At 36.5% G+C, this 12,772-nt stretch overlaps 1 protein-coding gene across 1 annotated transcript in view; it reads right to left on the bottom strand.

Annotated features, from left to right (window-relative positions):
* Positions 1–12,772, bottom strand: part of LOC103538133 (potassium voltage-gated channel subfamily KQT member 1) — a 471,128-nt gene that overhangs the window by 198,653 nt on the left and 259,703 nt on the right. The window contains exon 16 of the mRNA XM_030444254.1: positions 5,220–5,281. Coding sequence (XP_030300114.1) covers positions 5,220–5,281 — 62 coding nt within the window. The remainder of the gene's footprint in view (positions 1–5,219; positions 5,282–12,772) is intronic.

Here is a 12,772-nt window from a genome sequence, read left to right as displayed (position 1 = left end):
TGCTATTTTTTTTCTCTTTTACTTATTCATTTAGGCAATAGCTTGAAAATGAAAATCTAATGACTTGACAGGTATGGTGCTGGACTGCTATGGGGTAAATGAGACCAGGTTCTGACTGGCATCTCATCCATATACACATTTAAGAGCATCTGTTGCTGGAAACTTCTGTTGTCTCCTTTAGCTGAACATGGTATGGTCCAAGAATGTGTACAGCAAGAGAATATATACCAATAACTGCAAGTGACATTAACTGTGTTCATTTTTTACTCACACACATTTTTCTTGAGAAGATATACTCTAAAATTCAGCAGAGTTCATACATATTAGAAAAGCATAGAGGTTCAGGGAGAAAAATATTTTCTATTTAGAAGAAGGAATGGCAATGCATCTCTACTAAATAGCTACTTTCAACAACTATTGAGCTGTTTTAGCATCTAAGAAGATCCACATAAAGACCATTTGCAAAAAGCCTTCTGAAAAGCTTTATATTATGGAATGACTCAATCTTTTAGGGACTGACAACCCACAAACACCTTAGTGCCAAAGTATGTTTCTGTTCAAAAATGCATTTGTTGATTTTTGTTTCATATTCTTGAAACCTCAAAAATGCAGCATGCTCATTTTGCAACTGACTCATTGTGAACCAATTTTCAGCTTTTTCCCTTGTTTTGTTTTTAATGCAGTTCAGTTATGCCCATCACCCCACCCACAAATTAGGGGTTTGTAATGGAAATTCTGACAAGGCCTTCAGTGTGGTGCTTGCAGGCACTGTCATGATAAATAATTTACTATTTAATGACTCCTGATGTAATCACAGCAGGGATCAGGTTCACTAACATCCATCTCTCCATTGTTACAAAGGAGGAATAAGATGGCAGGGAAATAACACTCTGAGTCCATCTTTTTAGCTCCCAACTTTAAAACGTGTGTTTAAATTGGTAAAAAGAGAGTTTACCACCGCAATCCAACCTCTACATTTGTTTAGCTTGGACAACACATTTGTTCTGGCTTGCATTACTCAGATGGATAAAGCTCAGAAGGGTTCTGCTTTACTGCCCTGTTTTCTCTTAGTGTTTCTGCATTTTTTAAATGCTACCAAATGGTTGCTTTTGGCTTCCAGCATTATCACATGTTGTCTAAAAGTATGGAAATAGTTATGGTAATATGGACATAAATCATAACTGTAAATACCACATAAAGAAGACTGCTATATAATTATAAAAATACCTAATAGATTCCTTGTTCAAAGACAACACAGCTGTCCCTTCTAACCTTTCATTTGTAGATTCTTTTCTCTCCTGTTTTTATTTATAGGTTGCTGTGCAGTTTGACACAGCACACCATGTTTTTGTTTCTAATTTTGAAAAGAAAAAGAATACACGTTTCATAATAAAGAAGCGTTAGTTTACAGTTTTGAAAAGGATCTAACGCCAGCTCTAGAACATCATCTTGGAACCAATTTCTCTCTTAATTCATTTCAAAAGAATCTGTCAATGGCTATATACCGCAATTTAAAATTAAACCCTGCCATCAAACACAAGAAAGGGTCGGCCAAATGGCACACATCACGTGTTGGAAAAGAAGCCCCATTTTCTCTAAATATCTCAGCACTTTTATGAAAAGAACCATAATAGGTTATTATGATGACCAAAACAAAAGAAGTTTTTTATACCTACTCAGGGAAAAACAGGTTGAAAAGCGTTGTGTCTAAACTTACACTTACAATATGCCATGGTAATGAGAGGAGTCAAGACTTACACAGCACTAATGTTGCCAAGAAGGGTTTAATCATTATCTGGAAACTGCCATCATGCATTTTAACCCTTTACAGTCAGCCTTGAAATGCTTAAAGCAAAACAATACAAGTGTATTTTAACTCTGTGTTATGCTGGACTCTCATGGTGCTTCTTCCTACACAAACCCATTCTTACTTCTTCCTTATTACATTAAACTTACATATGAAGCCCGAGATGGTCACAAAAGAGAGGGTGAAGATAGCACAGCTCATGCCAAATAAATATAAGGCTGTTATCTTTGAGTATTTGAAACATTTTTACCTGAAAGATTTTCTTTAGCAGTAAGGAACCAATTCAGAAATCTGTGCCTATGCTCTTCTAAACAGCAGATCCCCCATTTTAACTCAAGTAGCAGCAACCCCCCTAAAGGGAATGAAGTTCATCTGAAACACCAGAAATGCACATTTCTTTCTCTTTCTCTCTCTCTCTCTCTCTAAATTTATGAAAAGAGTAAATATGGCTTAATGTAGAACAATGCACAGATCTGAATGGGTGAATTCCACCCTGATTCCTTTTCCAGAGAAACAACTAAAACAAATGAACTGCAAAATGCTGTTAGGAAAGGTCAGTCTGGGCTAGAGGTACGTTTATAGCTTATTGATACAGATTTTTAAGCAGATGAAACATTCAGATCCACAACTGCATTTTTATCTACACCAACTGGCCTTTGTCCAAAATTGTGTCATTTCATCAGATGTGTCACCCGTATGGGAGGCTGCCATGACTGTACTGGGTGACTAAATGGGAAAATAATTTCTCTAGGGGGAAGAGTCTGAGCCCAAAGACTTTCTAGTTCCAAGGGGGAGATCATCTTTCACCACCAGCTGAAGCCTGGTGTCAAACATGCCCTTGCTTCATTTATTCTTCTCAGAGGTTGAAACTCAGCTTGTCCTTCCTGACTCCAATATTGTTTCACATTTGGGCACACAGCAGCTACTGCACAGTGAACTATTAAGGCAGGAGAGCCCACGAGACATGGGAAAATAGTTTAGGGGAAGCAGTTTGACAGCAGGATGTGGTTGTTTCTATTGTCCTATTAAAATAGAGATATCTGGGAAGCTGAACTTTGTTTTCCCTATGTAAACATATATATTTTAGCCTAATGTGCCAAAAAGATGCATATAGAAAAAACAAAACAACAACCCTACACCATCAACCCCCCAAGCAAACCAACACAACAAATGCATGTCCTTTCTGTGTACTCTGTCTACTTTCTCAGCAGGAATATGGGAATGAAGCCATTTGCATACAAAATGCTACTTCATATTTAAAGAACAAATGCCCTGGGTTCCATTAGACTCTGGACTTTTATTTTACATTTGTAGTTTGGTCTATGATCAAAAAGGAAACTGCGATGATTGAGCATCTTTTATAGAGTTATTTCATGAAAATTTCTTGACACATTTTTATTCCCTTGTATGTTTTTCCTTGAGAACAGTAAGTAGATCAAGATCACTAGTTCCTATATATTGTTGAGTTAAACACTACAGTTTAACTCTTCAAAAAAAGTAACAGCTAGGTCTTGCAGATACAGTTTGAGCTCGAGAAAAGTATATTTAGATCATGCTTAAATGATGCTAAAATGGCTATACCATTTTTTTTTTACTTACATGACTTTTGTTATGAGAACATTTTGTTGTGAATCCTTGCCACAGACTGCATACCACATGCTTACAACAAACATCTAACATGAGAAGATTTTGTCATCCCTAAGCTTTTACATCAAGGCAGTATTGATGACAATTATAACCGTTTTGAATCAGCTAGAGTTTGGTTTTCTGTCAGGTTTAAGCTGCAAAGGCAGAGCATAAGCAGGTATCTGCTTATGAGATCATCCACTGCGACGTTTACTCCATGTGCTGGCATCTCTTGTAACCTTCTCTTTTTACACCAAGATACCTCTGGGGTACTCTTTTTACAAGCAGTAGAAAGCCAGTTGAGGCTTTTGAATAAAAAGTTATGAAATCCACAACATACTCTGCTAAAGTTGGACCAATGCCAGACACATTAATAACTTTCTGACCTTTTTTCTTCATAAATATGGAGCAGTCAGAAGATTATGAACAACTGCTTTCAGAAGTATTTACAATACTAGCAATATTTCTCACACAAAGTAACCTGTTTTCATAGATTCTTTTACTGCTGAATTTTCAAATCTGTTTGTATGTTTCCCTGTATTTGCATATTTGAGAAATCTGACTAAACTACAGCTACGAATTTACAAAACATTCTGGCTAGGAAGCAATCTATTTCTTTTGAAAATAATTCTAATCACCTGAATGAAATCCTTTTTCACATTGAATGAGTGACTGCACAAGGCATCCATCCAATTTAAAAGTTATCTCAGGTAACTTTTCTTTGTCTCTGAAGCTGATTCTCTGACACTGTCCAAGAAAGCTAAAAATGAAAGAAAATCTGTCCTTTAGCAATGCAGCACCACATATTTCCAATGTAGTCCTGGCAATGGTCATTAGATATGAGGGAAGAGAGGGAGGGATTATATTATTTGTTTAATTTCAATTTCTGTTTTTTGACAAGATGAAAAATTCTTACTAAGAATACTGAAAGGTTTTCTTCCTCTTTCCTTCTTGCCTCACTTCCCCAGAAAAAAAAAAAAAAAGACTAAGACGAAGATACAAATAGGCAATGAAAATATTAAATTCAAATGGACTTCTGTCTCAGTTGTTACATGATAACACACACCAAAGCTACTGTGCTGCTGCTGCCCACAGAAAGAGCACTCTTCTGGGGACATAATTTTTGGAGGTGAGATAAAAAGGGCTGACTGAAAAACTAACAGAGAAAAAGAACCCTAGTTTTAAGCGAACTTGTTCTTTTGTTATCACTTGAGAGGGAAAAGCTCTTGAGGATGTTTAGAATAGATCTAAAACAATAGAGGTTCACTGTGCTTTAGCCTTTAGGCATACTGCTAAGTAACTAATAACAAAGAGGAATATATCCTTGGAAAGAAGACTGTGGGGGAGGGGTAGAGTTGTTGCAAAGTTAACTGCACAGGAGAAAAAATGCAGCAAACATTAAAAAACTTCAAGATTATCAACTCAGATACCAAGTGCTGCTATTTACAAAGGCTCTGACACAGGCCTTTCTGTTTAACTCACTAATTCTGGTATGACAAACACCTTGTCACTTCACAGCACTTGTCTAGAACATGTGTGATTTGGCTTAGATGTGAAAGCGGTCCTGTAGAAAATCAAGAATCAAATCTGTATGGCAGGTAAACAGTTAATGCTGCACAATATGCTTATGGAACTTCATCAACTCCCTTACAAAAATTAGGATATTATTCTTTATTATGGTGCCCTGTAATTCTAAAGTAAATCATGCCAAGATACTATCTTGCACGTCTGTAGATCAGATATCATTACTCAGAAAAAAAAAAAAAAAAAGCTTTCATGCACTTACCTTATCCTCTAGCCTGATCAGTCTGGCTCCTATAGTATAGTATCCTTTGTCTACCCTTTTTTCTAAATAAAGAAGAATAAAAAAGGGACATTCATTAGGTGGAGAATAAATTCAAACTAAGAATTTTTATCTATGGTATTTAAAGTAAAAAAGAAGCTGGTAATAGATAGTATAAATAACTTGAACAGAACAAGAACAAATTCCTTCATGGTGTATAAAAGTGAAAAAGGAGTAAAAAGTGAAAAAGTGAAAGGGATTTAGTTTGTCTAGCAGACAAGATTTTATTAGTCCAAAGGTCTACCTGGACCTTGCTAGAGGTTATATATGGACACGAAGGACTATAGATAGTTGTAGCAGGAGGAGCCATTCTTGCTCCTGAAGCTCAACGAGCTGCTGGTCTCTTCCAGGACTCCAGCCACCACACAGCGCTTCCAGGGTAGAAGTGTAGCGGGAAGAGCCTTTCTTGCTCCAGAGGCTCGACGAGCTGCTGGCCTCTCCATGCCTCGCACCAGAGTGAGCTGAGGTGCCTTCTGTGGGTGTGTGTTCCACCTTTATTGGCCCCCTGGTCTTGCTCATGCCCAATAGGGGCCTGTCCTAATCAGGCACAGGTGGACTCACACCCACTCTTTGGCAACTCAAGGCACCTGGTTGACAATGTTTCTCTACAGATAGTGCCTGAGGAAACTTGATTCCTTGCCTAATTATCTGAATTAACTACAGGTAGTTAGAAGGAGAGGCATGCTCCCCAGGTATATTTTGAGTGTCATTTACATGACCCATGTACACTTTCTATACATAAAGAAATCAGAAGTTTTCAGCTGAGGTCATCAATGTAGGAGGCAGCACTATCCAGGGATTCAAGGGCTGGAATGGCAAAGACTTGGCTCCTCTGAAAATGAGCACCAGTGGGAAAAGCCCTTGCATCTCCATCCTCATTTTCCCTCCTAGCCTTCATGAGAACCAGAATTATTTGAGCCCATTTCTGCAGTTTGTTTCACTGCACACTGCACATGGTAAAATTAAGAGCGAATGTTGAAAACTTTGTGAAGTGGGGGTCTATTCTTTGTGCTTACATGGGCAATTGCAAAGGAAGAACACAGTTTGAGGACCTTATTTCACTGGAAATGAAGCACATAATCAGGTATATTCTGAACTAGGAGGAAATATTGTAAGAAAAAACCAGTCCCCATTACTAAATTACCTTAGATGCCTATAGCAGTGGGAGTTGGACACATTTTTCTCTACTGAACTATTTTTCCAATACTGGGCTGGAATAATTATTCCTTGTTTGTTCCATAAATTATTCCACTTTTATGAGTGATTGAACTTTGATTTTACAGATAGTTAGGTTCATTTTGCTAAGGACATGAGCACAATGTGAAGGGTCTTACTGGAAGGCAAGATGAGATGTTAATTTACGGGGCATCAGCGTCTACCATAGCTGCCTGTACATGTGCTCAGTCTGCAGGGAAATCCCATTCTTGTACTGCTCAGTCAATGGAACTTGCTTTACCATTAGCAACATATGGATTACCTAATGTGATATATTTATAGTGATATATATGCACCAGAGTTCATCTCAAGTTAATGCAGCACGACCTTAGAGGAAGACTTTAGCAAAAGCAATGCCAGTAAGGGTATTCTTGATTTCCTTCTCTTCTACAGACCACCTAGTGTATTCAAAAGCTTTGTGCAGGCATTAGAAAGGAGAAATACTTCATCACAAAGCCTAGAGGAGTAAATACTATACAGGGTACTGCACAGAAGATTCAAAGTTTATTTTAAGGACCTTGTGTGGGGACAAAAAAGAAATGACAAAGCTTGGCTCATATATGAGTGCTGTTTATCATGTATTAGTTCAGACCACAGAAACATAGAATATAAATAATTGTATCTATCAAATCAACTTTGCCTAAAATGAAATGATTGACTCTAGAGCCTACTCTCTAGTTACTAAATCTCTCAACACTTACCATCTTTCATAATACATACCAGAAATAACATACCATTAAGGTTTTCTAAATTGGGATGTGATTTGAATAGCAGTGGGTAAGTTGTGTTTTCAATAAGGCCTAAAATCAAAAAGCCCCCTAAGCCTGAAAAAATATTCCTATAAGCTTTTTATTTAAAAGAAAAAAAAAAATCTTTCACCATCTATACTTACACCCTTCATATAATCTCCAAGCCATCCCAAAACATCAAAACAACTTAAACAACGTTTCCTATCTTGGTTATTCTTGAATGCGGAATGGAATAGAAACCAAGAAAATAAGCAGATAAGCAATAAGAAGATGTTTTGTGGCATGAGGCACTCCTATCAGATAAAGTTAAAAGAATGATACACAAGCATCTAACTGTGTCCTGGCCACTCTTTCAATGGCATGCAGGCTGTGTTAGTGACAAAGGGCTGTGGTCTTTCCCAGTTCTTATTAGTCTCCATCTAAACCAGCATTCAGCCTTAATTTACAAGCATTTTCCTCTAATAAAGACCATCTTTAAAAGCAAATGGGGTGCACAGACAATGTGCAGAGCATTGTGGTAAGAAGGGTGGGCAGAAGTTCAGATAACATTGCTCTAGTCCATTTGATTTCTATCTTACATTTATGCTTTCTTCAAGATATATGATTTTAGGCTTCCTACATTGTATTATTTGCTTTTACACAGTTGAAAGGGTTGAATGGCTAACTATGAATCTGAAAGGCCTTATTTTTTACACTCTTTGCTTTTAACCCAAAATAACTTTCTTTTAATACTGAGTTTTGTCTGTTCTTTGTACCAGTTTGAAAGAGACCAGCTAAGACCAGTAACTGTGTAGCTGTATATGAAAGGCACAGACACAAATGAAATATGCATTATGATAATGAAATAAGGCACAATTATTTCTCACTACATGAAAATACATACAGACAAATTTTGGCTCAGAAAAAAAATAATCTTGAAACAATCTTCTATCACATGGTTAGTATAATACAATCCCATCATTTATATACTTAGACCTGAATGAGATAAAACACTACTCATATAGACAACAAGCATTATACTTCAGAAGACTCAATAGTTTGAGTACATTTCTCATCTTTATTAATATGTAAATTTCTTCCCTGAAAGTCTTTGCCTTCCTAAATATACATACTACACTGCTTTCAAAACAGCAGGGTCCTGTATTTTTTTCCTGGCATTTTCATAAAGATGGGCCACCACTTTTTGTAGTGAGCAACAGGAGAGGCTTCTTGTAAAAAAATTAAACTTTTAAGTATTTCCCAGAGCAGGTAAAAAAACAAGAAAAGCTGTTCCCAACTCTTTTCCAAAATGCATATGATATAAATGACATATTAGTCATTATTTAAGTTTGTTTTTTAAAAACAGCAACTATGATCTGAGATGAGTACCATAATCATATTTTTTACTCAGTTTTTGTCATCTCATCAGAATATATCAATTTTTTAAGAAAACAGACTTTTTTTCTTTTTTAAAAAAAATACTTATTGAGAGCATTAGGGCAGCAGAAGAATGGCAGCCATGTCATCTGAAAACGATAAAACTGGGAAATGATCTACTCTACTTCTACAGAGTAAAAGCCCTCCCTTGACTTTTACTTTTATGGTATACAAAGCTATACATAAGCTACCTCTAAGCAAAACAAAACAAAATACCAAAAAAAAACAAAGTAAAAAAAAACTTATCTAAAAGTAATTTATTTTTTTAAGTAGAAAATGAGGACTTTGAACACTGTGACACCTGTGATAATCCCGATTATCACAGACATAAAGACATCTCCAAATTTCAGCAAATTATATTAAGCCCAGCACTGGGACTACAGAAAGTAGGATAGTGCAAGAGATGCCAATATCATCTTATGTCTTAATCAGTGCACGCACAACTTTCTGGATCTGTATTAATTTCAGTTCTGTAAAAGCTCTATGTAGGTAAAACTGTGATGAGTTAATGGCAAGATATAGATTCTGATATTTGTAAACCAGGTGTGCTTCTGAAAATGCAAGTCAGGATTGGTCTTTTAGACCCAAGACCCATAAAGCAGCAAATAACAACATTGCCTCAGGCATCATGACTTCACACTTGAGTCTTTTCTTTTGTCAGCCAGAGTCTTTTTCAACTGACAGATAGAAGAAATTAAAAGGAGGTGGGATGTAGTCATAAATAAGCAATTTGTAATTTCCCCTAGACAGCCTAAAGAGAATATAAACAGTAAACTACTAAAATATGATAGTAGAAGGCTGTATTGCAACACACAAAAAACCTGTGGTAAAACAAGTTGTTCCATGATGGTTTAAAGTATAGACAAAGCAGAAAATTTTATGTTTATCTGCAGTGCACAACTTGCCAGGTTAAAGATGTGAAATCACCTTCCAACAAGTGAAACAGCTCTAAACTAAAGGTCCATCTGCCTATTTAGTTTATCCAGCCTCTGAAATGGTACAAATTGCTCAAGTGACTCATGAGAAACAATATAATAAATTTATTAGAGAGAAACCATAAACACTGAGTTTGTAAGAACTACGTCACACTTCTGCCTTTTCTCTGGAAGGTGTTGATGGCAGGATTTAGTCATACAATCTTCACACTAGTTATAAAACAGTATACAAAATTCAAAATGAAATGCCAGATGCTTTATTAGGTTTTTTATTAAGAACAGAATTCAACAGTGATCAGAGGACCTGGATAAACAATAAATTAGCTGCAAGTGTCAAGCCCTCAGAACAGGATACATGTGATATTTCTGCTTGCTCTTTGTACTGAGGTAGATCAACCATGGAAATGAAATTAACTTTTAGAGAGAAGATTGTGAACACCTGACAGCTACATAAAATGTCCTAACTGGTTTTGGTTTTGACCAGGTTCCCATGGATTTCGTCTCCAAGAGGGGTTGAACGAAGCAGTTCCTGCAGAAATATTGGTATCTTTCATTTCAAATATTAACTGCCTAAAAAATTAAAATTAAACTACACGCATTTATTATGCTTTGAAAGATCTTGTGATCTTCTTAACAGCTGGGAAGGAAATAGCATCCTAGAAAACATAGGTGGTATTTAAGGGGGAAAAAAGCAAACAATGGAATTGTCAAAATTTTACAAGAAAGCTTTTTTCTCCAAGGATTCCCACCTGTGTTATGCAGACCCAAGAGGTTCAGAGGAACTGCTGATAAACATCGATGTTTTGCCTACTTTTCTGAACCAGAACACTGGATCTTTTGTTTTACCTTGGCATTATTCTTCACCTTTAGCCCTGAAAAGCTATAGTAAGTCTCAAAAATTGAAGTAAAAATCAATTAACTCTGTCGTGTGTAGTGAAGGTCAAGAGTTACAGTCCTCTTATTTGTATCATTACATAAATATCTGCTTTGTTAATTCAAGAAGTTTCATTACCATGTGCTTTGCCTCTGTATCAACACTATCAATTAATAAGGGGCTTGTTTACTATTCCAGAAATCCTTGTTTCACTCTACAAAATTGTGGCTGTAGTCATAAAAATGGGATTCAAGTCTTTGGAAAATTTATCCATTATCTTAAACTTTCAAACCACTCGTGATAGTAGGAGACCAAAACAAGGAAAAAGGGACGATTCCTCACATTATGTGTGTGTGAGGCTTAAATCACAAATGTTCTTGTCACAAAACAGCACAGATGTTAAAAGTTTACAGGGGAAACAAGGCAAGCTTGTTAAAGACAAATGAGTTAGGGGTACTAAATACACAATAACTGTGTCAGGAAGTCTCTGATCTGCAAATGGCTGAAAGCTTACAGGAAGGTTAGAGGCTTATGCATGCTCTTTTATTATACATTTCCCAAAGCACCTTGCTTTTGGCTCCACCAGAGTCAGGACTGGTCTGACCCAGCATGGCTTTTATTCTGTCCTTATATCCTTATCTTGTTTTAACACAGCTTTTAGTGCTTTTTATGTTTGAGAAAGTAACTTGAAAAATAACAATAATTGCTTCCAGCTAATTCAGATTCTTGATCTTTTATGACATTGTTCACTTTTCAAAGGCAATAATACTATAGACAAAATGCAAGTATTTCATATAATATTATCACAGTTGACAACAGGGTCAGTAATAGCCTGATCCAAAAACCACTGAGGTCACTGGAAAGACTCCCATTTATTTCAACAGGCTTGGAATCAGACCTTAAGATTCTTTGAATGGGAGTGTAATAAAACAGGGGAAAAAGTTGCTGGAAAGGAAAATTCTTGTGTTTTTCTCCTTGGCAGTGTAATTTTCTTTGCATTGTCATTTCTCTTTTGCTTGCCATCAATACAAAAATAACACAGGCTATAGGAAACACCCATATTGTTTACAAATGAGGTTTTTAGCAATGCCTTTGAACTGGAAAAATAGATCATATTGAAAATACATTTTCAATGTTGACTAAGCCATCCATTTTTAGGAAAACTCACGAATAAGTCTATTTTCCAGAGGAAGAGTACAGTGCAAATTTCCTTCCATCAAAAACAGACCAATATTCTAACTACTCATCACTGTTCATCACTTGATTATTGGTGGGTTGTATAATACCAGGACTAATCATAAACTAACCCTAATTTTGGTTCTGCAGACCATTTATTTAGAACAGTTTATCTTATTTTTGGATTTGTGGAGAGTTTAGATAAAATAACTACTAGATCATATAACTTCTGGTTTTGGTCATGCAAACTTATAACTAAGCTTTCCAGGCTTTCCAACCCGAACAACCATTCTACCTTTCCCAGTCAGTATTTATCCAATCCATTGAGGGCAGAGCCACATGTCTTTGCAGGAGGTGTGATTTTATAGAGAAGATGTGCAATGGAGGCAGAAATCATTCTTAGCAGAGCCACCATGTTTCTACATCTAAGCTGTCTGTCTCAAATAACCACTGAGCAGTAATGGTGCAGAAGACTAACAAGGGATGTGAGCCACTTGGACATGAATGCCATAATCTCTGAGAGCACAGATATGGCTTTTACAAATATCTCTGAAGTTCTATGATTCTCTCCCCAGTAAGACTACACATTGTCTGAAGATGAGCCTACCCCAATTAATCTTTCCACTGGGGAAGACAGTGGGTTTTTTTAACACATATTAAGTCAAAGCGAGAATTTCTGATAAAAAATAATAGTGAATGATAGAAAGTACGTGGTAGATTTTGACTTGAACTTTCCTACCAGGCATTTATCTTGGCCTGTCTTTGCACCTACTTCAGGATGTGGCTGGTACAACACGCTGCTGTGTAACCTTAAGCCTGCAAGTAGATCACTCACTTTTGTTGCCAATGTTCTAATGTAGGCTTTTCCTATTAGCTGCCCAGGACTGAATCAATCATGGACACAACCTCATGAATCTTCCTCAGTACTCAAGACTTTTTGCAACACTTGTTCTTATTCACAGACCCACCTAATATTCTCCCAGTGTTTGCTGTAAACCTTTTGACCCAAGGCTTGGTGAGAATAAACTTCCTGAATATATATTCAGTTTCTGAAACTGTTCAGAACATTATTTCACAATTAGCTTCTTTGTAGCCAACACTGCTAATTATTCTCCACCTCTGAAACATGAG

Source organism: Calypte anna, chromosome 1, assembly GCF_003957555.1.
Source record: "Calypte anna isolate BGI_N300 chromosome 1, bCalAnn1_v1.p, whole genome shotgun sequence".
In the NCBI taxonomy this organism is placed as follows: Eukaryota; Metazoa; Chordata; class Aves; order Apodiformes; family Trochilidae; genus Calypte; species Calypte anna.
The sequence above is the reverse complement of the archived record's forward strand: the minus strand, read 5'-3'. Positions and strand labels throughout refer to the sequence as shown.